General features: G+C 47.9%; 8 protein-coding genes across 8 annotated transcripts; 4 read left to right on the plus strand and 4 right to left on the minus strand.

Moving 5' to 3' along the window:
• Positions 1 to 321: 321 nt before the first annotated feature.
• Positions 322 to 2,372, plus strand: V865_008286 (uncharacterized protein; the record flags this gene model as incomplete). The annotated part of the gene is made up of 8 exons (XM_066232022.1): positions 322 to 652; positions 711 to 887; positions 947 to 1,074; positions 1,141 to 1,251; positions 1,311 to 1,607; positions 1,670 to 1,855; positions 1,916 to 2,113; positions 2,166 to 2,372. 8 exons carry the CDS (start codon positions 322 to 324, stop codon positions 2,370 to 2,372), a joined length of 1,635 nt encoding a protein of 544 aa, XP_066088119.1.
• A 259-nt stretch (positions 2,373 to 2,631) lies between these two features.
• V865_008287 (uncharacterized protein) lies at positions 2,632 to 4,212 on the minus strand (the record flags this gene model as incomplete). Its single annotated transcript, XM_066232023.1, has 10 exons — positions 2,632 to 2,923; positions 2,991 to 3,142; positions 3,199 to 3,295; positions 3,353 to 3,459; positions 3,513 to 3,618; positions 3,673 to 3,737; positions 3,793 to 3,840; positions 3,898 to 3,969; positions 4,022 to 4,099; positions 4,162 to 4,212. 10 exons carry the CDS (start codon positions 4,210 to 4,212, stop codon positions 2,632 to 2,634), a joined length of 1,068 nt encoding a protein of 355 aa, XP_066088120.1.
• Positions 4,213 to 4,747: 535 nt separating this feature from the next.
• On the minus strand, positions 4,748 to 7,707 carry V865_008288 (uncharacterized protein; the record flags this gene model as incomplete). The annotated part of the gene is made up of 9 exons (XM_066232024.1): positions 4,748 to 5,193; positions 5,253 to 5,550; positions 5,617 to 5,673; positions 5,896 to 6,299; positions 6,351 to 6,489; positions 6,557 to 6,971; positions 7,057 to 7,215; positions 7,319 to 7,529; positions 7,650 to 7,707. The coding sequence occupies 9 exons, from the start codon at positions 7,705 to 7,707 to the stop codon at positions 4,748 to 4,750; spliced, it is 2,187 nt and encodes a 728-aa protein (XP_066088121.1).
• A 366-nt stretch (positions 7,708 to 8,073) lies between these two features.
• On the plus strand, positions 8,074 to 9,173 carry V865_008289 (uncharacterized protein; the record flags this gene model as incomplete). The annotated part of the gene is made up of 8 exons (XM_066232025.1): positions 8,074 to 8,118; positions 8,180 to 8,202; positions 8,249 to 8,348; positions 8,426 to 8,495; positions 8,550 to 8,704; positions 8,818 to 8,887; positions 8,941 to 9,056; positions 9,108 to 9,173. The coding sequence occupies 8 exons, from the start codon at positions 8,074 to 8,076 to the stop codon at positions 9,171 to 9,173; spliced, it is 645 nt and encodes a 214-aa protein (XP_066088122.1).
• A 30-nt stretch (positions 9,174 to 9,203) lies between these two features.
• V865_008290 (uncharacterized protein) lies at positions 9,204 to 10,120 on the minus strand (the record flags this gene model as incomplete). Its single annotated transcript, XM_066232026.1, has 4 exons — positions 9,204 to 9,329; positions 9,380 to 9,472; positions 9,537 to 9,977; positions 10,037 to 10,120. The coding sequence occupies 4 exons, from the start codon at positions 10,118 to 10,120 to the stop codon at positions 9,204 to 9,206; spliced, it is 744 nt and encodes a 247-aa protein (XP_066088123.1).
• Positions 10,121 to 10,564: 444 nt separating this feature from the next.
• V865_008291 (uncharacterized protein) lies at positions 10,565 to 12,430 on the plus strand (the record flags this gene model as incomplete). The annotated part of the gene is made up of 7 exons (XM_066232027.1): positions 10,565 to 10,648; positions 10,714 to 10,822; positions 10,880 to 11,041; positions 11,098 to 11,421; positions 11,474 to 11,928; positions 11,984 to 12,163; positions 12,221 to 12,430. 7 exons carry the CDS (start codon positions 10,565 to 10,567, stop codon positions 12,428 to 12,430), a joined length of 1,524 nt encoding a protein of 507 aa, XP_066088124.1.
• Positions 12,431 to 14,016: 1,586 nt separating this feature from the next.
• Positions 14,017 to 17,815, plus strand: V865_008292 (uncharacterized protein; the record flags this gene model as incomplete). The annotated part of the gene is made up of 11 exons (XM_066232028.1): positions 14,017 to 14,203; positions 14,277 to 14,499; positions 14,592 to 14,883; positions 15,005 to 15,220; positions 15,295 to 15,506; positions 15,570 to 15,670; positions 15,740 to 16,813; positions 16,893 to 17,068; positions 17,155 to 17,296; positions 17,391 to 17,607; positions 17,686 to 17,815. 11 exons carry the CDS (start codon positions 14,017 to 14,019, stop codon positions 17,813 to 17,815), a joined length of 2,970 nt encoding a protein of 989 aa, XP_066088125.1.
• Positions 17,816 to 18,004: 189 nt separating this feature from the next.
• V865_008293 (uncharacterized protein) lies at positions 18,005 to 23,803 on the minus strand (the record flags this gene model as incomplete). Its single annotated transcript, XM_066232029.1, has 12 exons — positions 18,005 to 18,307; positions 18,377 to 18,417; positions 18,524 to 19,112; positions 19,264 to 19,281; positions 19,567 to 19,905; positions 19,956 to 20,090; positions 20,147 to 20,357; positions 20,429 to 22,065; positions 22,127 to 22,199; positions 22,254 to 22,610; positions 22,762 to 23,307; positions 23,661 to 23,803. The coding sequence occupies 12 exons, from the start codon at positions 23,801 to 23,803 to the stop codon at positions 18,005 to 18,007; spliced, it is 4,392 nt and encodes a 1,463-aa protein (XP_066088126.1).
• Between the last annotated feature and the right edge of the window lie 48 nt (positions 23,804 to 23,851).

The raw sequence follows: 23,851 nt of genomic DNA on the forward strand, positions 1-23,851 counted from the left end.
TTCGATGATTGTTGGAATAACTTGGGAGTCGGGGACGTGCTGCGATCATCCGAGCTTTATTGATAAGGGATGAGACGCGGTTGAGTGGTCCATACTCGATCCTAGTGAGATGCCGGGAAATGGGCATCTCAGAACACGCTTATCTCATTTTGCCTACACTGTAGCTTCAACGCTTAACGGCAAAGAGCCGATTCTTCAAACGCATGCATGATGTGATCTGTTTGTGTTAGATTTGACAAGATACATCATATCTTTCTCACATTCATCTGCACAACCTCATACATCATCTCCTAGAATCCCAGCACAACAAACGGTCCAGACATGTCGCATATCTCGTTGAACACCTCTGCTGATAACCCCGTCACCAAGGAGGTCCTGGAGGGGACTCTGTCTAGCTTTGGATCAGGAGAACTTTCGCTTAAATCCGAAGACGTGGAAGATTATACGCGTATACTGGCGGGAGCTCACGAAGTTTTTCAGAAGATACTTGACCTTCCCGACTATGTCCCTGTGGTAGATAAGCGATTCGCTAGACAGAATGTCCACAAGCCAACTGCTGCAGAGAACGAGAGCAATGCTTGGGCTTGGAAAGTCTCTGTCAAGGATGAAGGCTCTGAGGGTGCATTGAAGGGTTTGACCGTCTGTTTAAAAGGTAAATCATATTTATCATGCTGAAGACCTGCTGGAAAAAGCAACTAACGGAACTTCAGACAATATTGCCTTGGCCGATGTACCATGCTCAGTCGGGACATCCTACATCGACGATTGGGTTCCGAATACCGATGCTACTGTAGCTACTCGTGTACTCGAAGCTGGAGGAGAAATCACAGGGAAAGCAGTTTGTGAAAATCTGAGTTTTTTTGGAGCCTCAATCTCCAGTGGAACAGGTGAGATGTACCATGAAGCTTAACGAGCATGTAGCTAACGCATGTATCGCTCCGGGTAGGTCGAATGGATAACGTCTACGCTAAAGGTTACTCGGCTGGAGGCTCGTCATCCGGATGTGGTGTCTTGGTGGCTCGGGGTGAATGTGACATGGCCGTTGGAGGTGATCAAGGAGGGTCCATACGACTTGTGGGTTTGTCTCCTATCTCCCAGTCACTTGAGAGCGTGTTCCTTTATATGCTAATCACAGCGCAGCCTGCTGCCCATAATGGTATCGTTGGAATGAAGCCAACGCATGGTCTTGTGCCTTATACGGGTATCTGTCTACTCGAACGAACGATCGATACCACAGGTCCCATGACTAAGGTAAGTGTGTCTCTGATAGTTTCAGGGGTCAATGGTGATTCTGATGACCCTCAACTCAGGACGTCCTGTCCAATGCTTTGCTTCTCAAAGTTCTCGCCGGCTCCGACTCCATCGATGATCGACAACTCGCTGGATGTCCTTCTCCCTCACAGGTGCCCGACTATCCTACTTTGACTAAACAGCCAATCAAGGGCCTTCGCGTTGGTATCGTATCAGAGAGTCTCGATACCGAATTGACGGACAAACGATATGCGGATTTCGTCGTGGACGCCGCCAAGAAGTTTTTAGACCTCGGGGCAGAAGTGGTGGAGCCAGTGTCAATTTCTGGCACTGTCTTAGCATCGGACCTCTGGATGGTGAGTCGTCCTGGGGAACGTGACAAACAATGATAGATTACCTGACGATATCCTTGATCAAGGTCATTGCCCGTTTGTCATCCTATCAAAACCTTACTGGAAGGGCGTGCGGCCATCGAGGATTGTACCTCAATGATTTCATGGCCAAGTTCCTACCCATCACTCAGGAGAAATTAGACAAGATGTGGCCAAGTGCTGTTGCTACCTTGACCAACGGTGCCTACGCCTGGGAAAACCTTGATCCATCGGTATGTGATTTCCGCGTCGAGAAACGAGTTCAAGCTAAGAATCAAGATCATACTTTTCAGTTAATGGGCAAGACGATGAACCTTTCGCGAAAGGTGAGGGATGAGATCGATGCTGTTTTGGGCAAATACGATGTTCTTGTAACCCCGACCATGGTAAAACTACCAGCTCGGATCGATAATATACCGGAGAACCCTACTCCTCTACAGTTAATGTCTTATGCAGCTGGCGTCGGACTAAACACTTGTCCTTACTCTCTGGTGAGTCCTATGTCAATTTATTCTTTACTTTCAGCTGACATAGTTGTTAAAGACTGGGCACCCTGCTATATCCATCCCGGTCGGCTTCCTCTCGCCACTCGATGATCCAACCGCAAGGTTGCCGGTGAGTATGCAAATCGTGGGCAAATTCTATGACGAAGCGACGCTATACCGTGCTGCTTATGCCTGGGAGTCAAACTTCGAGTGGAAGCAGCGTGTATACTCAAGCACTGGCGCTTCGGTCGGCGGTCAGGTGTAGATTCTATAGAATTTGATATCGATATGCATTTTCGTACACTCAGGCCGAAAACCAGGCTGGAAAGCATTCGAGAGTGTGATATCGGTAGTCATACCGGTATACCGTCGTCTCATTCACTTTTCAAACACTCCTGCCTAACGTCATACCCACCGCACAAGCGGAATGGACTGAAACTTGATTGTAACAGAAATGGAGAAGGAAAAGCTGCCTATGGGAGAGCATAAGATGCATGCGAGATACAGATAAGACTGGAAAACATCTAATGGAAACCGTTGACCTTTGCCTTGAGAGTATTCACCTGCGATCGGACGTCTGAAGGTGGTTTCATACGTCCTGTACCGGGTACAAACTCCTCAGGGTTGTATGGAATGGTTTTGGCGAAATGAGTCGCAATCTGTTCTCGAGTGGCGAACCAAACATCATCGAACTGCTTCATGTGATCCACAATCCGTTTGAGAGCTTGGAACCGTCCAGGTCGGCCCATCCATCGAGAGTGGAATGCCACAGTGATGTATGCTGGTCTACCAGCCAAACCTTCTTCACGTATCGTGCTATAGTAACAGAAATCAGTCCGCTTCTCAGCTTGAAAACGTAGGAGTTAGACAGGCCCAGACTCACGTGAACGAATCGATTATATGCTGAGTGTATGCCTCATCGGAGCCCATCTGCCCAAACCACATCTTGGTGTCGTTGTTGTCGAATGAATATGGCATAATCAATAAACCCTTGGATGGGTCGATTGGATTGGGCTTCCAATAGGGCAAGTCGTCCTGTCCGGACTCAGATGAAGACTCAAAAAGGGCAAAGAACTTCAAATCTAGCTCACTGCATAGGAATCCGCCCAATAGAGAAGCTCCTCCCCTTGCTCCTTGTAGACCTTCGCCGCGATATGAGCAGAACGCACGTTGGGCCTCCCAAGGAACCTGCAGCCGACAACAATAAGGACGGGTATTATATATGCAGTGATGCGACAGACTTACCAGCCTGATGGCACCTTGCCACTAGGTGATGATTTTCGGAAGCTTTCAACGCAAAGATTCGCATGCTTTTCCTCCAACTCGGCATCACAATCGCCGTACGATCGCCACTGTGCGATTATCAGCTGGATCCTGATCATCAAGGTATCGTAGTGTTACTCACTCGATATCCATGACAACAAGTCTCGTGCCCATGCTCCTCCACATACTTTGCGACATGTGGGGCTCGTTCGAATGATTTGGCGACAGCGTAAAAGGTGATGGGAATACTGAGATATACTGAGGTCAGCCGTGAGGCGGGACACGGTCGCCCACACACATACCTGCTCGCTTCGAACAATCTCAACAAACGCCAAACTCCGACTCTAGTGCCATAATCGAATTGAGTCTACAATATCACTTAGCCAAGATACCGCAAGATTAAGTAGCATACCCAAATTTACCTCTGTTGATGGATCCCGTTCACCAGGCACAGGATTTATCATCCCAGGCTTCTCAGATTCAGGTCATTAGTCTTGCTCAGTCCAGCGGACGAAGAAACAGCTCACCGGTCCAAAATCATGGAAGAAAGCTTCGGCCACATCATCACCAAGCTCCACACTACTTTCACCACCCTCCTCCTGGATTCATGGTTAGTTAAGGCGTGGTGATGGATACTGAGGGAATACTAACATGGTTCATGACGAAATTGACAGCTATCTTAGCTCCATTTGGCCATTTTGGATCGGGAGGGCTATTAGCGTACCCATACTGTTGTCACATAATCAGCACACTAGTTCAGCAGATGGAAGGCCTTACACATCAGTACTTACGAGATCTCTTTCGTGCCATGGCAGACACTGCTCATTGGTGAAAGAAGCCATTTTGCTGGGGTTCAATCGATATTATGTCAATGTGAAAATACTCGGGACAGAATAGATGAATCAATCCATGCATGAAGATACAACAGAGGATGTTGTATGCATGCGTTGAGCTTATCTTGCGATGCGGATAGATTACTCGTTTCCGGCATGGTTAATATGTTCTAAACTGGGCAAGTGCCCGTTCATGGGCAAGGTACCATGGGGTCGGTTAGATCCGAAATACTGTTTATTCCATGCGGAATCACAAATTGAAACTTATGCATAGTTGTACCCTTCATGGGGAAATCAAAATGTTTCCAGAGGCCTTTCGACGCTTTGACCACCCTAAATTGGAGCGTACAATATACTTGAGGGTAGCATATCCTGTATTCTCCAGTGAGACATGTAAAACTGATGGCCAGGATGGATTTGTCGGCAAGTCGACGATTTGAACTATTTCAACGATGAGATCGAGTGCATACTGCAAAAAATCAAATGCATCCATATACAACATCAACCCCACCGGACGATTAATGTACGACTGGCACAGGTCCATTCAAAATCCCGATGTATTCTGCTCGAACAATTCGGCGAGATCGAAAGCCGTAGCATTGATATTGGTTTCTATCTGAGATTGTTGCTGATCACCACCGAAACTAGAATCACCGATTTGACTTCCAGGGTTAGACCAATCCATAGGCTCTCCCCGCAAGAAAGCAGTGAGATCGGCACCGAACGCATCGTAACCGACAAAGGGCAGTGACTCTGTGCCATCCTGCCCATGGAAAATGTCCGTACTGAGATTATTGACGGACGATAGGTCGTATTGAATGGAAGGCTCAGCATTCTGAAGAGAAATCAAAGCAGAAACCGACTCCACAGTCACTGAGTTCGGAACTGGGGGCTGGAGTCGTGAGACTTGAGCAATTGCGTCTGAGTTCGTCGCAGCGATATTGATATGTTGAGGATCAAAGGCAGGGGAAATCGCCGGTAGAGAGCCAGCTAATAAACAGAGTGTCAGCGATGATAACCCGAAATCGACAACATGGATCAAGACACACGCCGATGAGTGCTGCTAGCAGGGGAACTATTAGGCTCCCTATATATACCAGTCTCTTCGTCGGCATACCGACTCGCTCGTGCAGCATTGCCAAAGCTGATGTCCAGGTTTGAGGTTTGCACCAGTTGAGCCAGTGTAGATCTCCATCGAGTCGCCAGAGGCCAGGCCTCTTCAAGCTGTTCGAGCAGCTCCAAGGCGGACTGGAGAATTGCCGGAGCATGATGGGCGTGCTTTGGACACAACTTAGGCCATCTGTTCAGATAGTATGCGATGTCACCGCACATATAAACTGCAAAGATCTAGGTCATGTACCTCGTCAGTGAAGATCACATGCTGAACGTGACGGGTCAGATTCGATCACTCACAAATACGGCTGGAAAACCGCCTCTCATCGACCGCGTTGCCAAGCCTGTTTGAATCGTCTGATGCAGGTTGATACAATTCTGTACCATGTGTAAGGCCATGCCTTGCCAAAAGTTGGGAGGGGCATCTGAGTCGATTACTTTCGTGGATGATTGGTCAACAGCATTAGCCATCCACGGAAGATAAGCCCGCCGAAGCACAATATGCGAGAGCCGAAGAAGCATGGGTATAGACAGAAATCCCTGGACGATCAGCTTGGCGCTGAACGGATCACAACTCACCAGATCTAGGTGCTGGCCCTTCAAGACCCTGACGGTAAACGGGCTAAAAGTCTGTCTGGGAGGGAGATTCAGCTCCCACAGCTCGAGCTCTCTGTTCAGTTTCCAGAAATTTTCATTCTCATCCCAAGGCCGAACGTTGCGTGGGTTCACCATACTCGAAGCATGTTCTGCTGCACGAGCCCATAGCCATTGTCCGATGATCATGGTTGCGAATAGCGAGCGGTGAGACTCTGTGGCATAGTCGAGAGCTGATTGATCTGCTGCTGAGCCAGGAAGAGCTGCACGTCCAGCTGTTGGGGTTTGACCGAAGATGAAATCCTCTTCTTCGCAGGGGAGGAGAACGTCAATGGTAGAGAGTGGGAAGGTTGTACTGGGCGATCTACCGGCGATTTGCTGGTCGTGGCCTGTTTTGGTCAAAGATCAGCTCTTGTCGTCAGATGACGCATGCTCCTCACAGTAAATGAGCCAAAAAGATCTCCTGGTCATCTCTGACCGTATAGCGTCCTCAGGTGAGGCCCCGGGAGGTAGATTGTATGTCGCCTCACGGTGAAGGCGCATGGTCGCTGCCATACGAATAGCCATACCGGTGAGCAGCTAATTGGATATTTTGTGAGTACCGTGTGCTGTGGTCACGACACGATGGAGACCAAACGTAGCTTACCCAAGATCTCCCGCCGTTGCCTTCGCCAAACTCGCTCACTCCAAGAAGGAACAACGCTTGCATCCTCTCTACGCTGGCGGCCATGATCTCATCTCCAAGCAAACCCATGGCGCGTCGTCTCATTTCTATGCTTGCCTCTTTGCCTCCTCCGAAACGTTTGATGAGAGAAGGCGTGAACCTGGCCGAGAGGGTGAGTATGCTCAGCAGGAGAAAAAGTGGTACCGAAGACATATCCCTTTCCACCTGTTCTAAGAAGAACGCCCGCGGTAGAAATCCAAGCTGGAAGTAGTTGTACAGGAACACTCGGACTCCTTCAATGACCTCATCATGAGGAGGAAGGAGATCCGATATGGAGTTTGGCGAAAGACCATGAACCGATTGGCATGGCGAAGAATCTCTTGGTACCTCTTGACTCCTACAGTACAATCGTGTCAGAAGAGCAGAGCTTGGGTAGCATCAAGGACTGGGTAAACTTGACAGACACATGCGAAGAGACTCACAGGATATCAGCCATCCTTCCGACTGGATTTGCAACTCGCCGCTGGGCCACTGTCCGCTGCGGAGACCTGGTAACTTCTTGTTCTATATCATCCGCACCGGAATCATTTGTGGAGCTTGGTCTTCTTCTGCGTCGAAACTGTTCCTTATCAGCTGGAGGGCTATGGGGAAAGGACGAGAACATACATTGCGATCGGCAGAACTTTGACCTCTAGGTAGAATAGTACTGGTACAATCAGTACAGTACTCACTAAGTGGACTTACCAATCAGAAGCGATTCTTCGCCCTGCTTTCACGCAAGCCTGACAAGGTGTCAACGGCTGGCCATCTGCCCAATGCATCACACATTTCTGACGATATCTCCGACATCGACTACAAGCAGCTACTGCGCGCCTCGCCTTGGCATTCTCGCCGGGTCTATGTACCGCTTGAGGGCGTGTCGATGGTGATGACGCGTCGGCAGTGGACAGATTTGCTGGAAATGTATCAGCCTATGATCTTGCGAGACCGGGAGTAAGGGGGATAGGCAAGCGGAGAGAGGATGTGCTGTGTATGGTAGCACGTCGTGAGTTACGATGCAAAAGCAGTAGCGTACCAGCCATCGTAGAGTCCATTTGCCCAGACTTATCTGTGCCCAACCGATTCCCGTTCATCTTCAATCAGAGCCGGATCAAGATTATTGAAAGTGACAGGCAATTGCCGTGCCTCGATGATGTACGAGAGCGCGGGCTCAGCAAGATGAGAGCCACCAGGTGATGCTAGAGAGGTGGTAGATATGATGAATCAGATGAGTAGAGTGAGATCGACTTGAATAATAGAAGCCAAGTAGGGGGTGTCAACAAGCAGAAAGATAGGGTTCTGCGCAGAAGATGCCTGAATAAGCGGCAAGTCAGATCGGATTTGACCGCGAGGGAATTCACCTTGTATTTAATTCATCACGAAAGTCTCCTCATTGCATGCAGTTGTCTCCATCATCTCGTCGCCCTGATCTTAAATTATACAGTGAGAGAAGCAGCATCATGACCGACAGCGATTTATCGAGATTGCCTGGAAAGGTTGCGATTGTAAGTGGTCGGGGCACCATCTCCTTGAAGAGATAAGCCTGATGAAATCCCTTGAGCTCAGGTCACGGGAGGTAGTAGCGGCATGTAAGTCCAGCTAGTTCACTTACATACTGATCAACATCATTTAAAGTGGGAGAGCAACGGTTGAACTCTTCGTCAAACACGGAGCCAAGGTCGTTTCAATCGATCTCAACGAACCTGTCGCCCCCGAAGCTCCTTATCCCGTGCAAGTGGTTTTCGTACCGGGCAGCGTAACGTGAGTCTGCCCAATTACTTTCGTGACTGACTCTCTTGCAGTGATGAGCAGGTATGGTCGAGAGCTCTTCAAGAAGCTAAGAGTCTAGGTGGTGTCGCGGACGTTCTGGTCCAGTGTGCGGGTGAGCAGATCCTCGAAGCAGATTTACGAAACCGAGAAGCTGATTTGCGAGTAGGCATACCCGGTCGGGAAGGTCTGCTGGACACTACCATTGAAAAATGGAATTACGTGCTGAGCGTCAATTGTACTGCCATCATGTACGGAATGCAGGTCTTCATCAAAGGTCTCGTCGAGGAAGGGAAACCTGGATCAATTGTAAATGTCTCATCGGTGAGTTCAAGTCATCTGAAAGCGCAGCTGATATGTAGCTCGCTGGCGTGGTTTCAATGGGAGGGGGTTTTGCATATGAGGCAAGCAAGGCTGCATGTACTCACATGTGCAAGTCTGTCGCTATAGATTTTGCGAAGCATGGAATTAGAGCTAATTGCGTAGCACCGGGATTGACAATTACTGGTCAGCATTCTCCTCCATCGCATGGAACCAAAGCTAACATCATGTAAATCAAGGAATGACACGCAATTCCACTCGGCCCGCAAGCTCGAAGCAGTATATGCTGGATCGCACGCCCCTGAATCGATGGGGAACAGCTGAAGAGACAGCTTATTCGATACTGTACCTCTCGGTGAGTGAGAATTGTTCGACTTCTTTGGAAATGGGCTGAGTCATCTTCCAGTCCGATGAAGCTGCGTATGTTACTGGCCAGACCATCTGTCACGATGGTGGATATAGTGCAGCATGAAGACACTAGAAGAGTTCATGCATGTATGTTTTACCATGGCCATCCTTGCCCATCATATCTTAGGAATGTTCCGCTAGTGCCTGACCGTGTAAGCTCCCGCAAGATACCTTCAACACTTTGTTGGGTAGAGATGTCACCTTGCCCATCGTTCATTTCCTGGCATAGTGTCAGTAATGGACACATATATGAAGTTCAAGTCAACGTACTGTCCGCACCACTCCAGGACTCATCAGAATCACGTTTATATCCCGATCTTTGAGCTCTACTGCTAGTTTTCGTCCTAGCATGTTCACACCAGCCTATACCGTGTGGCGAACTGTCGTCAGAGGATTTCCTAGATGCTGCTTACCAGGTATCACTCACTTTGGCGACACTGTAAGCCGGATTAAGCGAATGTGTCGCTGTTTCCAAGCTTGCCATGGTGCTACTCATCAGCATGATCTTTCCTCCAGAGGGCATTTTGGACTGAAAAGCGTAGATCCCATTGAATGTTCCCAGGACGTTGATTGCGAAAACATTCAGGATATCTTCCGAAGGGTTGGGCTCTGAAGACGGACGATTTAGAAGGGGCGAAGGTGATCCTAGTACGCCGGATACGCACAGCAGACAATCGACCAAATCGATGTGACCTGCAGCATTCTTCTTATCAGTGGACTCAGCTGAAGAGAAACGTACCTTCAAGGCCTCATTGTCTCTCACGTCAGCTAAAGCGAATTTCACGTTGTCGACTGAGTCGACTAGCTTTGAGATGTCTTCTGACTCATATCGATCGATAGCCAATATGGATTGAGACCCTTGTTCAGACTAACTCCTTATTAGCCCCGGCTGTGATCATGGACCAAGATCTGAGTGATGTCACATACCAGCTGCCTGACAAGCTCGAAGCCTATCCCCCTGGCACTGCCTATGACAACGATATTCTTGCCACCAAAGAAAGAAGTCGCCATGACTCCAGGATGAGGAGATGAATTCCTAGCACTTCGGTTGGCTTGGGATGAGGGTGTCGGATTATGACAGACAATCTAATTCCACAAGGTATGATCTTGCTAATCTTGAGACCGCCTGTCACAAGGACATGCGTGGTAGAGCAACTACATGTGGAGGTGATACTGAACTCGAACAGCTCGCGTCCGACCTCAAGAAACTTAGGTAGCTTATCATGGGCAATGCCCATTTCCGGCATTATTGCCTGAGTTTCGGGAGTGGTGGACCCTGTCTACCTTGCCCAGCAAGTAAACTGGTCAAGGTCATTGATAAGAAACATGTCACGTATTGGAGACGCCGATCATGGCTTCAGTCCGACATACATATATATATATGAAGACTGTCAGTGAATCATCTCATTCTCTTTGCTCTCTGCTCAACGATCACCTGAACATCAATCTGACAACATGGGTGCGAGACTTGATAAATTCGAGACCATCTTTTGGGGAAAGCCACCTGCCGATCCCAAGGAAAGGAAACTTCTTCGAAAGGTAAGTCAACATACCGTAACTGTCAGAAAGACATGACGTTGACTGATGTTTTACTAAACTCACAGATCGATGGAGTGGTACTTTCCTATGTATGCTTGTCGTATTTTACCAATTACCTCGACAGAGCCAACCTGGCGAACGCCTACGTGTCTGGGATGAGAGAGGCACTCGATTGTAAGCTGCCTCCAGATCTTCAGCAGCAGCACCCCAAGCTGATGATAAGGTGTATAGTCAAGGGCAACGAGTATACTTATGCTGTTTCGATGTTCACTGCTGGATACATCATTGGTCAATACCCTTCGGCCTTGGTACTATCATCTAACCGTATCTCTCCACGCTTCTGGTTCCCTTTCTGTGGCGCTTGTTGGGGTATTATTACTCTCGGTTTGGCATGTACGTCTCGTCTCACATCTCAAAGCAGCATATGTGCATGCTGACTCTCAATGTAGTCGTCAAGACTCCTCATCAAGTATGGGGTCTCCGACTCATTCAAGGTTTCTTCGAAGCGTCTACCTTCTGCGGCACTCACTACGTCCTTGGCGCTTGGTACAAGGATGGTGAGCTCGGTCGACGATCAGCTGTCTTTACCTCTTCTGCCCAGCTCGGTACTTTATTCTCGGGTATCATGCAAGGAAGTATCATCAAGAACCTGGATGGACTACATGGTTTAAAGGGTTGGCAATGGCTTTTCATCGTTGATTTCATAATCACGATCCCCGTAGCCATCTACGGGTTCATCTTCTTCCCAGGACTTCCCCACACTACCCAAGCATGTGAGTGACTTCTCGTCTTCCTGCCTTGGCTCGATGCTGACAGAGATTCCAGTCTGGATGACTCCCGAGGAGCGAGAACTGTGTGTCAAGCGATCTCCACCCCAAGAGCACACCACTCTAACCGTCAGATCCTTGGGCAAGAACTTGAAGACGGTTGTCACCTCCTGGCAGTTCTACACCTTCCCTATCTTGTTCGGTGTGGGATCTTGTGCGTATGAAAAAACAGGAAATTACTCCGAATTCCTGTTCTGGCTGAAATGGACAGGCAAGTATACCCCAAGTCAAGTCAATTACTACCCTTGTATCTACACCGCCTGGGGTATCGTCGGCACCTATATCTTGACGATGTATTCGGATTTGACCAAGAATCGATTCATCATACAACCTATCGTCTACTGCACGACCTTTATCTCTTGTGTGATGCTTCTGGTTTGGAATATCTCGGATAACGCCAAATTTTTCGCCTACGTCGTTTCTGGTTGTGGATATGCCGTGCAGGTCACCAATGTAAGCTCAGTCTCCCACTTGCTCCCCCATGATATCAAGCTAACTCTGAATACAGTTCGCTTGGGCTACTTCAGTCACACGAGATAACGAGGTCGTACGAGCAGTGACAATCTTCTCAATGAACGTTATCGGTAATTGCTGGACTTTATGGTATCAGATTGTCTGCTGGCCTGTCGTGGACACTCCTCGTTTCCGAAATGGCCAAATTGCCACACTCGTCACTGGTGCCGCCATGGTGAGTGACATCGATGTACCAGCTGGTCGTGCGTGTTGTACTGAAACTGTCTGGTAGATCGGTCTCGCTGCATTCATGTTATACCTCGAGAAACGATATCCCCCTAAGATTCGAGACGACTCAGAGGCATACACGACCAATATTTTTGGTAGCAACACCGCAACGCCTACCCCAATCGGGGATTTGGAGCGCAGAACTCCTACTGAGGACGATTACTATGGTGAAAAGAATGTTGAGCCAGGGCAAGTTGTGATAAAGGCTATCTGACGAGGCGATCTGTAGGCGATCTGTAAGTTCTGATGGGACCGATATTTCCGATTGCGTTCGGCTTAGTAGCGGTACAGATATCTTTTGTAAAGGATCATGATGAATATATATGAATTTTAGCTTATTCGGACAATTTTTGCGGGATGTCTTGATTTTCCAAGATACACCAAGCTCTGAAGACCTGTGAGTAATACTCTGGATCGACGAGGTGATATGCCTACGCTCGCTCAAGTGTGGCCAATGCACATGAAAGAAAATGCGTCTCAGGAAGACATGAACAGGTATGACAGCGTCCGCATATTCTGCTCGCTTGTCAGCCCGTATTACAAGAGCCAGAAGCATGAAGCATGTTGATCATCATCCATAGGAGTGGACATATGCATCAGTTGGAACCCTGTAGGGGCGAAAATGGCATGGCTTAATAGTGTAATCGTCGCACGCGTCCTTCGGGCCCGTCTCGTCCCCATGAAAACTGTCGTGGAAAACTGGACGTAGTCTGGGTTCAATTCCCAGTTAGGCCCCTCCCACGTGGCTTTTTGTGTTCCCGCCATCTCCTGGAGCTGCAATGACACCAAAAAAGAGGTGTTTGGGCGTTGGGAAGCGAGAAACATCAACAAAAGTGACTGAGAAATGATGTGCCACATGTCGCACCAAAAGTGCCACACGGGTATAAACAGACGCGCCTGACCAATTCATCGATAATCGAACTCAGACAGTTGGAGCCTTGTTTTTTCTAAATTCCACTTGTCCATCCGCATTCAATCTGGCAAACTGATCACCATCGATACCTTCATGCCCAACGTCGGAAGCAGTCTCAGCATGGACGACTGAGGTCGGATGAAACTCAGGGGCGATCATCACCTTCTTAGGCCCGGTTCCGCTTCGATCTATCATCATTGATCAGTCATTCGGAATATGTTTCAATAAAAACCTTGCTTTATCTTTTTACCTTTCCCTTGTACTCGGGAAGTAGAGTCAGACATGAGTCAATTCATTCCAGCAAATATACCTTCACAGATAGGCACTTATCATCCGTGATTCGGCAAGTCATCAACTGACAAGCCCGGAACAATATAGAGTAGTCGATCAATTCAGTTATCAACCGATTTGACTCGCCCTTGATACTCTTCGCGTGATATGGGATATCATCACTCACCAGTGGGCTGAATACCAGATCAAGGCAAACAACACGTTCATCAAGCACAAGTCTACCCATCTAGCCTCCTCTTTCAAAATCCTACCGATATGCAAGCTCCAGCTTTCTTTGTTCTACCCAGAGGGACCTTCTACAGACTCTTGTATGCATTCATTCAAAGAATAACATAAGGATAAGCGTTCTCTCTCCTCTTCTGTCATTTTGGTGCTACTAACTATAATATTCCTTGTTTCGTCTGCGCTATTTTTCACTTATAATTTTGATTTCATAAAATTTACTTTTCGTTTCAACAGCTGAGTGGCTAGTAGCTACTTTGCAATATTTTGATAGGGGTTCAACTTGATCTCTACCCTATACACCAAAACGACGCATCTTATCCTCTTACGATCCTTCAATATCTTATCAGTCATAGGAACAAACCATTCTCACCATGTCCAACTCTCCCAATCCGCCTACGCCCTCTCCTCCGCGTGTGAGGCACTCCCAACGACGAGGCCAGACAAGATTCGAGAAGGAGGCAGCGGCGACAGGAGGTAAATCCTCCGCTGACCTACCTGGGGATCCGAAAGTCATTGGACCATGGAGGATAGGGAGGACAATCGGCAAAGGAGCGAGTGGTGAGTCGACCTCGGCCTGGCGTCTTATGATACCGCCCAAAGCAGCTGACGACGTTCCGATGCTTTTCCATAGGACGGGTGAAAATCGCCAAACATTCCAAAACGGGACAATACGCCGCTATAAAGATCGTACCCAAGCATGCTCTCATGATGACTTCGAGGATGTCAATGTCAGATGCAGGCGCCAAACATGACAAAGCCGTGCTGGGTATCGAGAGGGAGATTGTGATCATGAAATTGATTGATCATCCGAATGTCATGAGTCTATATGATGTATGGGAGACTGCCAAAGAACTGTAAGTATGAAGTCTTTTAGGTTGACGTCCTTGGGGATGAAAGGGAAAGGCGATGGATGAAATGATGCTGATATGTTACGTGTATACCGTAGGTATCTCGTCTTAGAATACGTAGAAGGCGGTGAACTATTCGACTACCTCGTTTCTCAAGGTCGATTACCCCCCGACGAAGCTTCAAGGTATTTTCAACAGATAGTTGCAGGTGTAGATTATTGTCACAGGTTCAACATCTGTCATAGAGATTTGAAACCTGAAAATCTCTTGTTAGACGCAGAGAAGAATATCAAGATTGCAGATTTCGGTATGGCAGCTTTGGAACCGAGTGATAAGCTTTTGGAAACGAGTTGTGGAAGTCCGCATTACGCTAGTCCTGAAATTGTTGCGGTGAGTACATGACAGTATAACAGACATCCGTTCTCGGTCTCTGTCATCCGTTGATTGGTCTAACGTCATATCTGTGATGAGGGTGTCATTCACATTTTGCTGATCATTTCCGTATTTGTAGGGTATGTCTTATCATGGCGCAGCTTCTGATATCTGGTCATGCGGTGTCATCCTCTTCGCGTTGCTCACAGGTAGATTACCATTTGACGATGAGAATATTCGAATATTGCTACAGAAGGTCAAGAACGGTAGATTCGTCATGCCTGCGGATTTACCCGCCGATGCTAAAGATTTGATTACGAGAATGCTGGTTGTTGATCCGGAGAGAAGGATCACTGTGAGCGATCCCCCTTATCCCTTATAGACAGCGGTCATAATGACTGATGAAGTTCGGTTGGTTCACTTGATCAGATGGCGGAGATAATGAGACATCCATTTTGTCAACGAAAACAAGATACAGATTCAGGCAGAAGGATCAACCTCGTCGAACCCCCAAGATTGGAGGAGATCGCTAGACCAGTTCGATCTGAGAGAGAGATTGATAGAGATATATTGAGGAATTTGAGGACATTGTGGAATGGTACTTCTGAAAAAGAGATTGTCACTTCTCTCTTGTCCAACGAGTGAGTTTGTCCTACCTATGATAGATGACTAAATGACTGATCAAGCGACCAATGATTATTCAGGAAAACCTGGGAAAAGGCTTTCTACTTTTTGCTTCTTCAGTATAGGAACAAACATTTGGAGAACTTCAACCCTGAGCCTGAATCTAGGAGAGTCACTACAGGTTAGTCTGATCAAGCATTCGAAACTTGTTCTCATAGTTGACCATTTGCCCTATGTCTTCTTACATCAGAACGACGAAGAAAACCCGAATCGATTTCATCATCTCATCGACGATCCACTCGATCTACCACATCGACTACTGCCTCAGCCAATGGGTCTGTACGAAAAGCCGTACCGAGAGAAGAGAGGGAAAAGAAACGGGAAAGATATCGATCATCTATTTCAGGTGATAAGGAAAATACCAATCCTCATACAGCTACCAGACCTGCACCTATCCCTATTCCAGCTGTACTAACTACCAAATCACCTGCTACGCCCACAGCGAGAGTAATTGGACCTCGACCATCCCCCAACCCCAACGAACCACAAGATCGTCTGGTAAACAAACATACTTCGAATGGGATTAGTCTCGGTCCCAGGACACCAGCTCATCTTGAGAAGATTGTAGAACAACCTTCTACTATCACACCTGTTGATCCTAGATTACCCAAAATCACTTTACAGCGACCTACTCCCGGGTCTACAGAACAATCGCAAATAGCTCAAACTGGCCTAGGACTCAATCTCAATATCACTAATAAACCTACTACGACTTACTCATCACCGCCATCTCCATCTCCATCTCCAGCTACAGCTACAGCGACAGCCGTCGGGCTGGGAATGCAATGTTCCGCATTGGGCAATATAAACGTACCTCAAGTTCAAGATGCGGCATTGCAGAAGTTCTTCCATGATATTGCTGAACAACTCCAATTGATCGGATCAGCTTCACCTAGATCATCTATCGTCGTGCCTGGTACAAGCACAAGTCCAAGTGGCCCATCTTCGCCTATGGCTAGTCCAGCACTGTCTCAAATGGAAGAAACCATAACTACACCTACTACACCTATCATCGAAATACCTCCTATGATGACTGGTATAAACAGACCAGCTCAGCGGAGAAGTATGACTGAGCAACCTGTACCTAACACCGCACCTAAACCGAAATTACCTGAAATTACCAAAAGAAGATCATACCTTGGTGATTCGACGATCACCCATAGTAATCAAGCGAATATCGTCGCTCAGCCGCAAAGGTTCTCAACGGGTTTCGATAAAGTGAGAAAAGTATCTAATGGAAGTGAGAAAAAGAGGAGGTCAAAGCGTGAGTTGTCACGATGAGCAATCATTGTCTTTGAGTAGATTTCTACATATTGACATATTGTATATCGCGTGACAAATAGCTGCTCCACTGGATCTATCACCCAAAATAGGCTCTGAATTACTTTATCCCACCGGATCACCATGGTTATCCACCCCTCCTTTGGGAAGTCCCACCCCACCTTCACCATTGTTAGTAGGTAGTTCAGGCGAAGTGAAAACTTCTTGGTTCTCAAATCTGTTCAGCTGGAAACCCGCCGTGAGTATTCCTTCCATCCGTGAGAGAATACCCCGTAAACCTCAAACAAAACTCAACATTGATTTATTTTATCTTCTGATTTGTAGACCTTCACTCTAATTTCTGCAGATGACTGCGCGAGCTCCCGAGCGGAATGTATAAAGCTTCTGGAATCGTTCGGGGCCAGTGTGATATTGGAAGATGCGGATGGTTGGGGTGTATTGAAATGTCGTATTGACGAGATAAGGGGTAAGTCAGCTCTTAATCGATACCTGTCTATCTATTCCGCGCAGTGTATATTCGGATTTCCGGGTTGATCTTTGACTGATTTTCCCGTGTACAGACGTATCAGGTATAATCATACCTAAATCCGTACGATTCCGAATCGAATTCCTACCTCATTCCATCTGGTCTTCCACTACCAATAACTCACATCAACCAAACTCGCCAATCATTCCTGGTAGTCCGAGAGGCACTACCACAAGTATGACCATGGTCCAGGAGAAAGGAGCATTGTCCAGTTTTAGAGCGGTATACGGTAGGATCAGATCGGAATGGAGGTGAGTACAGCGATACCCACATGTGGTCGAAGCAAACCACTCCGCAGAGAACTGATGATGGTTGATTATATTATGAAGACTTGATTCCCTCAAATCACCTGCTATATCAACTCATTCCAGATTTACTACTAATAATACCACTCAGATCAATTCGCCAATGGCTTCTCCTGCTCTTGATGGGAATCATGCTCAGGCAATATGGAGCTGATCGAATCGTACGAGGTTGGATGTATATACATAAACAGATTAAACTAGAGCCGTAGGTGCAGAGGAAAATGCTTGAGTAATGTATGTACAATATAATGAAATTCTCTCTTTTTCCCAATTTCCAAACTTATACTTAGATTCGTATACAGATCGTGAATTTAGATCATTTCCTTTACCATAAACAGTTCATCTAGTACACCCTAGAATCACTTCCCATCAGTGTATTCTCCCTTCCACTCTCAGGCTCCGTCACCTCTTCGATGGGCGGTACAGACGCAGCATACGTACTCGCTCTGTTACCTCTCGTAGGTGCTCGACTAGGTGGTAAAGGAGACATCCTAGGTTCTGCCCCATTGCCATTACCATTTCCGCCATTAGTAGGGACTGGCTTCCTATGTGATTTCTTAGTTGAAGCAATCTTCGATGGTGGTGGTGGAGTCTTGTGCGTTGCCGATCGTGCTGGACCTCGAGGTTCGTCGATATCAGGTTCAGACTGCAACGCATCATAGTTAATCAGTACGAAGCTGTATAGTACTCAAGCAATACAAGCGAATGTACTTACAGTGACTTGAGTTCTCATATCATACACCGTACCCCCGTCCTCTAGGTAAAGGTACATTTGCAAAATCGATTGATCTCACCTGTGGTCCCGCCCCAGGAGTAGTGTGGTTATCGGGCGGGCTGGTGGTATAAGCGGTCGGAGCCATACTCCTAGGTGGAGGAAGGGGTACCTGATAAGGTTCCTTGGTGGTGTAAGCGGTTGGAGCAGTGTTTTTGGATGGCGGAAGAGGGAATCGGAATGGTTGTTTCCCTTGAGCATGGGTGTAAGCTGTAGGAGCATTTGATTTTGGCAGCGGTAGGGGTATTCTCTGAGCTTGAGTGGCAGTACCCCCAGCTGAGCTCTTAGGAGGAGGAGGGTGATAGGTGTCTCGATGTAACACTGAGAACTCCTTACCCAGTGGCGAGTAGACAGTTGGATCGTGCGTCTTAGTTGGCGGTAATGGCACATCTCTCGGATCTTGAACATTTTCTGGACTCATACCAGAGTATGCAGTAGGCGCATTACTCTTTGATTTAGGCAAAGGCACCTCATGAGCTTCAGGTCGAGGATCGGATCGCTCGGTGATAATGACCGTTTGACGGGTGGTTCCTGGCGCAGGTGGCGAGTCGAGATTGATAACCTGTCTACCTCCTTTATTGGCTATTTCAGTTCGAGCGGGCGATTGGGGTAGTCTAGGGGTTTTGGGTGAAGGTGGAAAATAAGCTGAGGTCGGATGATTAGATCTGGAATGGGATGACTGTTGTGTGTGTACAGGTGGGAGGAGATATGTTGAGCAGTAATTGCATGATATATGGTATGAGTTAGAGAGGGACGACAATGATTTTTGTAAGCTTGCTACTCTTCTTCTAAACTTGACGCATACTTGGGAATGTTGAACGAGGACGTACGGGAGGTTGGACAGTAATCTACTTGGTTTCAGTCACATAAAGTTGCCGGCGTAGATATGTTTAAGGCATTTGAGAATTATGGATACAACGTGAATTGATTTGGTATTAATACATCGTGAATGATTGATTGGTCACAGTATCACAGAAGAAGATCGAATTGATCGAGATTTTGCATTATAATTTGAAATTGAATTTGCGATAGTCGAGATTTGTCGTAGCGTGAAAAGGCTCCTCGTGAGCTTATATCTTCTCTCTTTATCCATACCAGCTGGAACGTTTTTGATGTTGAGATTGACCACGTACAGTTGGCGCTCTCATCCTACCATCATCACTACCTACACCACTAAGCCCCAACGCGGACGTTCGAGGTCCTTGCACGTCTTCCACTCCGCCACTGACAGCTACAGGAGCCAAACCGGGTGGTACGAACAGGTCGTGAGTCTTTGGGGGATGGTAGACTGATTCAGGTTCTGGTAAATGCTCAGATCGAGCTCCGGCGGGATCTCGATGGTGGAAAAGTGCTGAGAGAGAATGGTGAGATTTGTGACCTTTATCCACTCGGGTGGGGTGAGGTTCGGAGAAGGTTTTGTTGGGTCCTGCTAATGGAGGTGGTCCACCGCCTAGTGGTTGCGGCATGACCGGCTACAAAGATGTCAGTCTGGAGTCCCAGGCAGATGGAATGAGCAAGTCACGTTGATCCGATGTCTCATGCTTGGCATACTAGGTGGTGCACGAGGTGGACCTCTGGCACCGGCGGGCGGCATTTGACGCATCACCTGGGAAGGTGGCATGCCATTACCATTGGGATGCATCATCGGTGGTGGTACCTGTACTCACCGCGTCAGCTCTGGCAAAGCAACCAATGACGTGCAGAACGACGTACCTGCGCATGACCATGCCTCTGCATCTCCTCTTCCTCATCCTCTTGGATTCCTGGCAATTCGCTATCGAGATCCATATCGTTTCTCAGAGCACCTGCTACTCGACTGCGAGCGCTGGTCCTTCCACTCCTGATGGGAGTTTGTCGCGCAGAGCTTCGTCCGCCTCCTCGATACTCGGAACTGGGTGATTGAACATTCGACACATCCCTTGAACTGTTTCATTGTCAGCTTAACTATGTACATACCTGTGGGGGAATCGAACAGATAAACGAATGACTACTTACGGGGGAAGTCCGATCCCAGCTGGATCCACAGAGCCATAACTAGTATTTCTAGAATGAGTCCTACCTTGATGATTACCGCCAATTGGGAAAGCGGGGTATCGATCGCCATCGGGAATTTGACTCATCCTTATAGCGTGAGAATTGTGCAAACCATCTGATAGACTCATCCTTCTCGCCATCTTTTGGCTGTTGTTGGCACTTTGACTCGGTCTAACGGTGGAGGGTGTTCGATGGGTGTGACTTCGACCTAACACCTGAGTTGGGGGGAAAGGATTCGGCAAAGGCTTATCGACGTTGGGAGCACCATCGTCAAAGGTTGATCGAGCAGCTATTAGAGGCTGAGTAGGCGCTCGTGAATGCTCGGCAACCGAAGGTGGAACAGCTGATGAATGTATGGTCTTTGATCTTGCTCCACCCATCATCTTCTTCAGATCTGGATCATGCGCCAATCGCTCTAAGTAACTGTCAGCCGCATGGAGTTGGTGGACCGACTCTGGATGAGGAACCTGCGGAACGGTGGATACGCCTGTTCGATTAGCTGGAGGTAATCGAGTAGCCTGAGTTCGGGTAGAAGTAGGAGCCTTGTTCCTGCCTGGGGTAGTGTGAATGGCTGTTGCAGGTGCTCGAGGTGTCCTTTGAGACATCGTGGGAGGTTGTGGCGGAATGGTAGGCTGAGTATAAGCTGGTACAGTGGTGTGCATTTGGGTAGGCGGGTTAGGAGGAAGCTGACTGACGCTGACCGGAATGGTACCAGGAACGACCATCGGGGTGGTTTGAGCAATCGGAACCATAACGGGGACCATCATGGGTTGAGGAATCGCAGTTGGTTGTGGTGGTGTGGGCTGTTTAGCGGTTGGTGCACCAGTATTTTGAGGTTGCATGATCTGACCAGTCGGTTGAGGCATTAACATGGGCTGGCCTGTAGCTTGAGGCTGCATCATCGGTTGACCAGTATGGTGAGGCATCATTGGAGCCACTGACGGTTGGCCGGTATGCTGAGGCATCATAGGCTGACCGGTGGGCTGAGGGTGCATAAACTGGCTTGCAGCACCAGGATATTGAGATGGTGCACCGCTTTGCTGAGGCATGAGACTCGGAGCTGTTTGACCGGGAGTCTGGTGAGGCATAGGAGCCATTGACTGACCAGGAGTTTGGGTAGTGGGTATCCGGTTAGATGAAAATTGTTGCACTGATTGGGCAATTGTAGGCAGCTGCACAGATGCAGTTTGTTGAGATGGCATTTGCTGCTGAGCCTGAGGTTGTGGAATCTGTTGAGGTGGGGAGATGTGTTGTTGGCCCTGTTGGAATTGGGGGAATGCTCCTGGGTTTTGAGCGAAATACTCCATGAGCTGAGCGATACTTTGCATTGGAGCGTTGTTACCAGGCGAGACAGGTGCTTGCCACTGTTGCTGTTGAGACTGGTGCTGCTGTGGTCGCGGTGAAGGCTGTTGATATTGCTGTTGAGGCTGTTGAGCCGCTTGTTGGAAATATTGGTTAGTCGGAGACTGACGGAACAACGGTGTCTGCGTTTGCATCATCGGTGTCTGATGTAAGACTGCTCCGGGAACCATTTGAACAGGCTCTACACCTGGGATGGGTGGTGAGTTGCCCATCCATCGTTCCGCCTCTTGCCATGCCTATATAGGGTAATTGTCAGCTCATTTATTTGAAGAGCATGACGAAGTGAGCTGAATGTACCTCGGCTCTACCTTCTTCTTTACCTTGTGCTCTAGCTTCACGTACTCTCAGAGCTTCGTGGTATTTCCATAGTCTACCAAGTATGTCAGCCACAAGTTCAGGTAGGTATCAGAAGAGTCATGCTCACTTATCCCTTGCTTCCTCGAAACATCGTTGTATCCTTCTTTTCTCCTCATCACTCTTCTTACCCTCATCTCTCGCTCTTCGTAATGCTCGGACAGCACTAGCCCACTCGTTCTGGTAATTCTTCATTTCCTCTTCTTTCAATCCTGCTTCTTGTTCGATCTGAGTTCTAGCGACCTGCTCAGCAATCAACCTAGCTTGTAACTCTCTCAATTGCTTTTCTGCAGCTTCGAGTTTTGTAGCTGTAGTAGCTAAATTTTGAGCTTCTCGGATCTGTCTTTGCAATTCTTCCATATGTTCTTGGTTGCGATTTGACTCTTGTCGTAAAAGTCGATCACGGTGGTCGTACATGTCTCTTCCCCTGTCACAAAAACCGCATTAGCTTACAGTCCAAGATGTCAACAGACAAAAGTCGGAAGGAGGGCAATGACGTCTCATCGGAAGCGTGATGAGGATGTTAAAAAGGAGGTGGAGCGTTTCCAAATGACCATCGGAGAAGACATAGAACTCACATATCGCCTCTCGTCCATACGCTTGTCGGACCAATAGTTAAAGCTTCATCCTCTAATCCACCTGCACCTGTTCTTGGTGATCTAGCAGTGATATCATCCTGAGACCAGTAGCTCGCACCATCACCTGGAGCATTCTCATACGCTTCTTCAGGTGTGAAGGGCGTTTCACCCGTTTCACCAGGATCGACATTGGTCCCACCTCTCCTTTGACTTCTCGCCGCTGTGGAGGGTGTACGAGCAGGTCGATACATACTTATCGAATCTCCCGGTGCGAGTTCCGTGACGGAAGGATAAGCCTGAATCGGCTGTTGGAATGCTGAGTTGGGTGATAGGAAGTGATTGCTACGGAATCCAGATCCAAGTTGAGATCGGGCGTTGGGCGACGACCGTGTGGGAGATGGGGATATGGCCGAGGTAGCTTGGGTATGTACAGCGAGGTTTTCGGTGGTGGTGGGTGGGGGTTGACGTGGTATTGATGTGCCCAAGGACTCAATCGATGGTCCACCCAGTCCAAGGGTTTGTAATCGTTCGTTGAGTGCTTTGAGACTGAGTTGAGTAACAATGAATCAGTATACCGTTGACAAGTTACAATGGGAAAGTGTGAGATTGAGGTGTATGTGTATATATGAGGTATGGATGAATACAGGAAGGACAAGACTGGATAGGATGAGAAGGTGAAGTGTAAGGATATGATGTATGACAATAAGAACCAATGACAGATGTCTCGAGTACAAAAAGGTGTGATGTAGTGTGGTGATGATTGCCATCAAAAATGAACATAGCGTCGTCGTTTCCGTCCCCCCACCCAAAACATGACCTTTACAGGTTTTTCTTTCTCTTATCTGCTCCTCACTTTGAATCGCCACCCTTACAAACAATAAAGACATAATTTCACTCACTCTAAAGGTTGACCACCTCTCTCACTGTTATTCCCACCCAAACCCAAACCCAACCCAAATCCGCCTTCGGATAACGATTTATTGTTGAATCCCTGAAGAGGAATTTGATACATGAATTCACTCGTCGGATCGTTATTGCCCATCTTTGTTCTTTGTGGTATCTTTGCGAATGGATGTGTTTTGGGCGAAAA

This window comes from Kwoniella europaea, chromosome 3 (genome assembly GCF_036810445.1).
Source record: "Kwoniella europaea PYCC6329 chromosome 3, complete sequence".
NCBI lineage: Eukaryota > Fungi > Basidiomycota > Tremellomycetes > Tremellales > Cryptococcaceae > Kwoniella > Kwoniella europaea.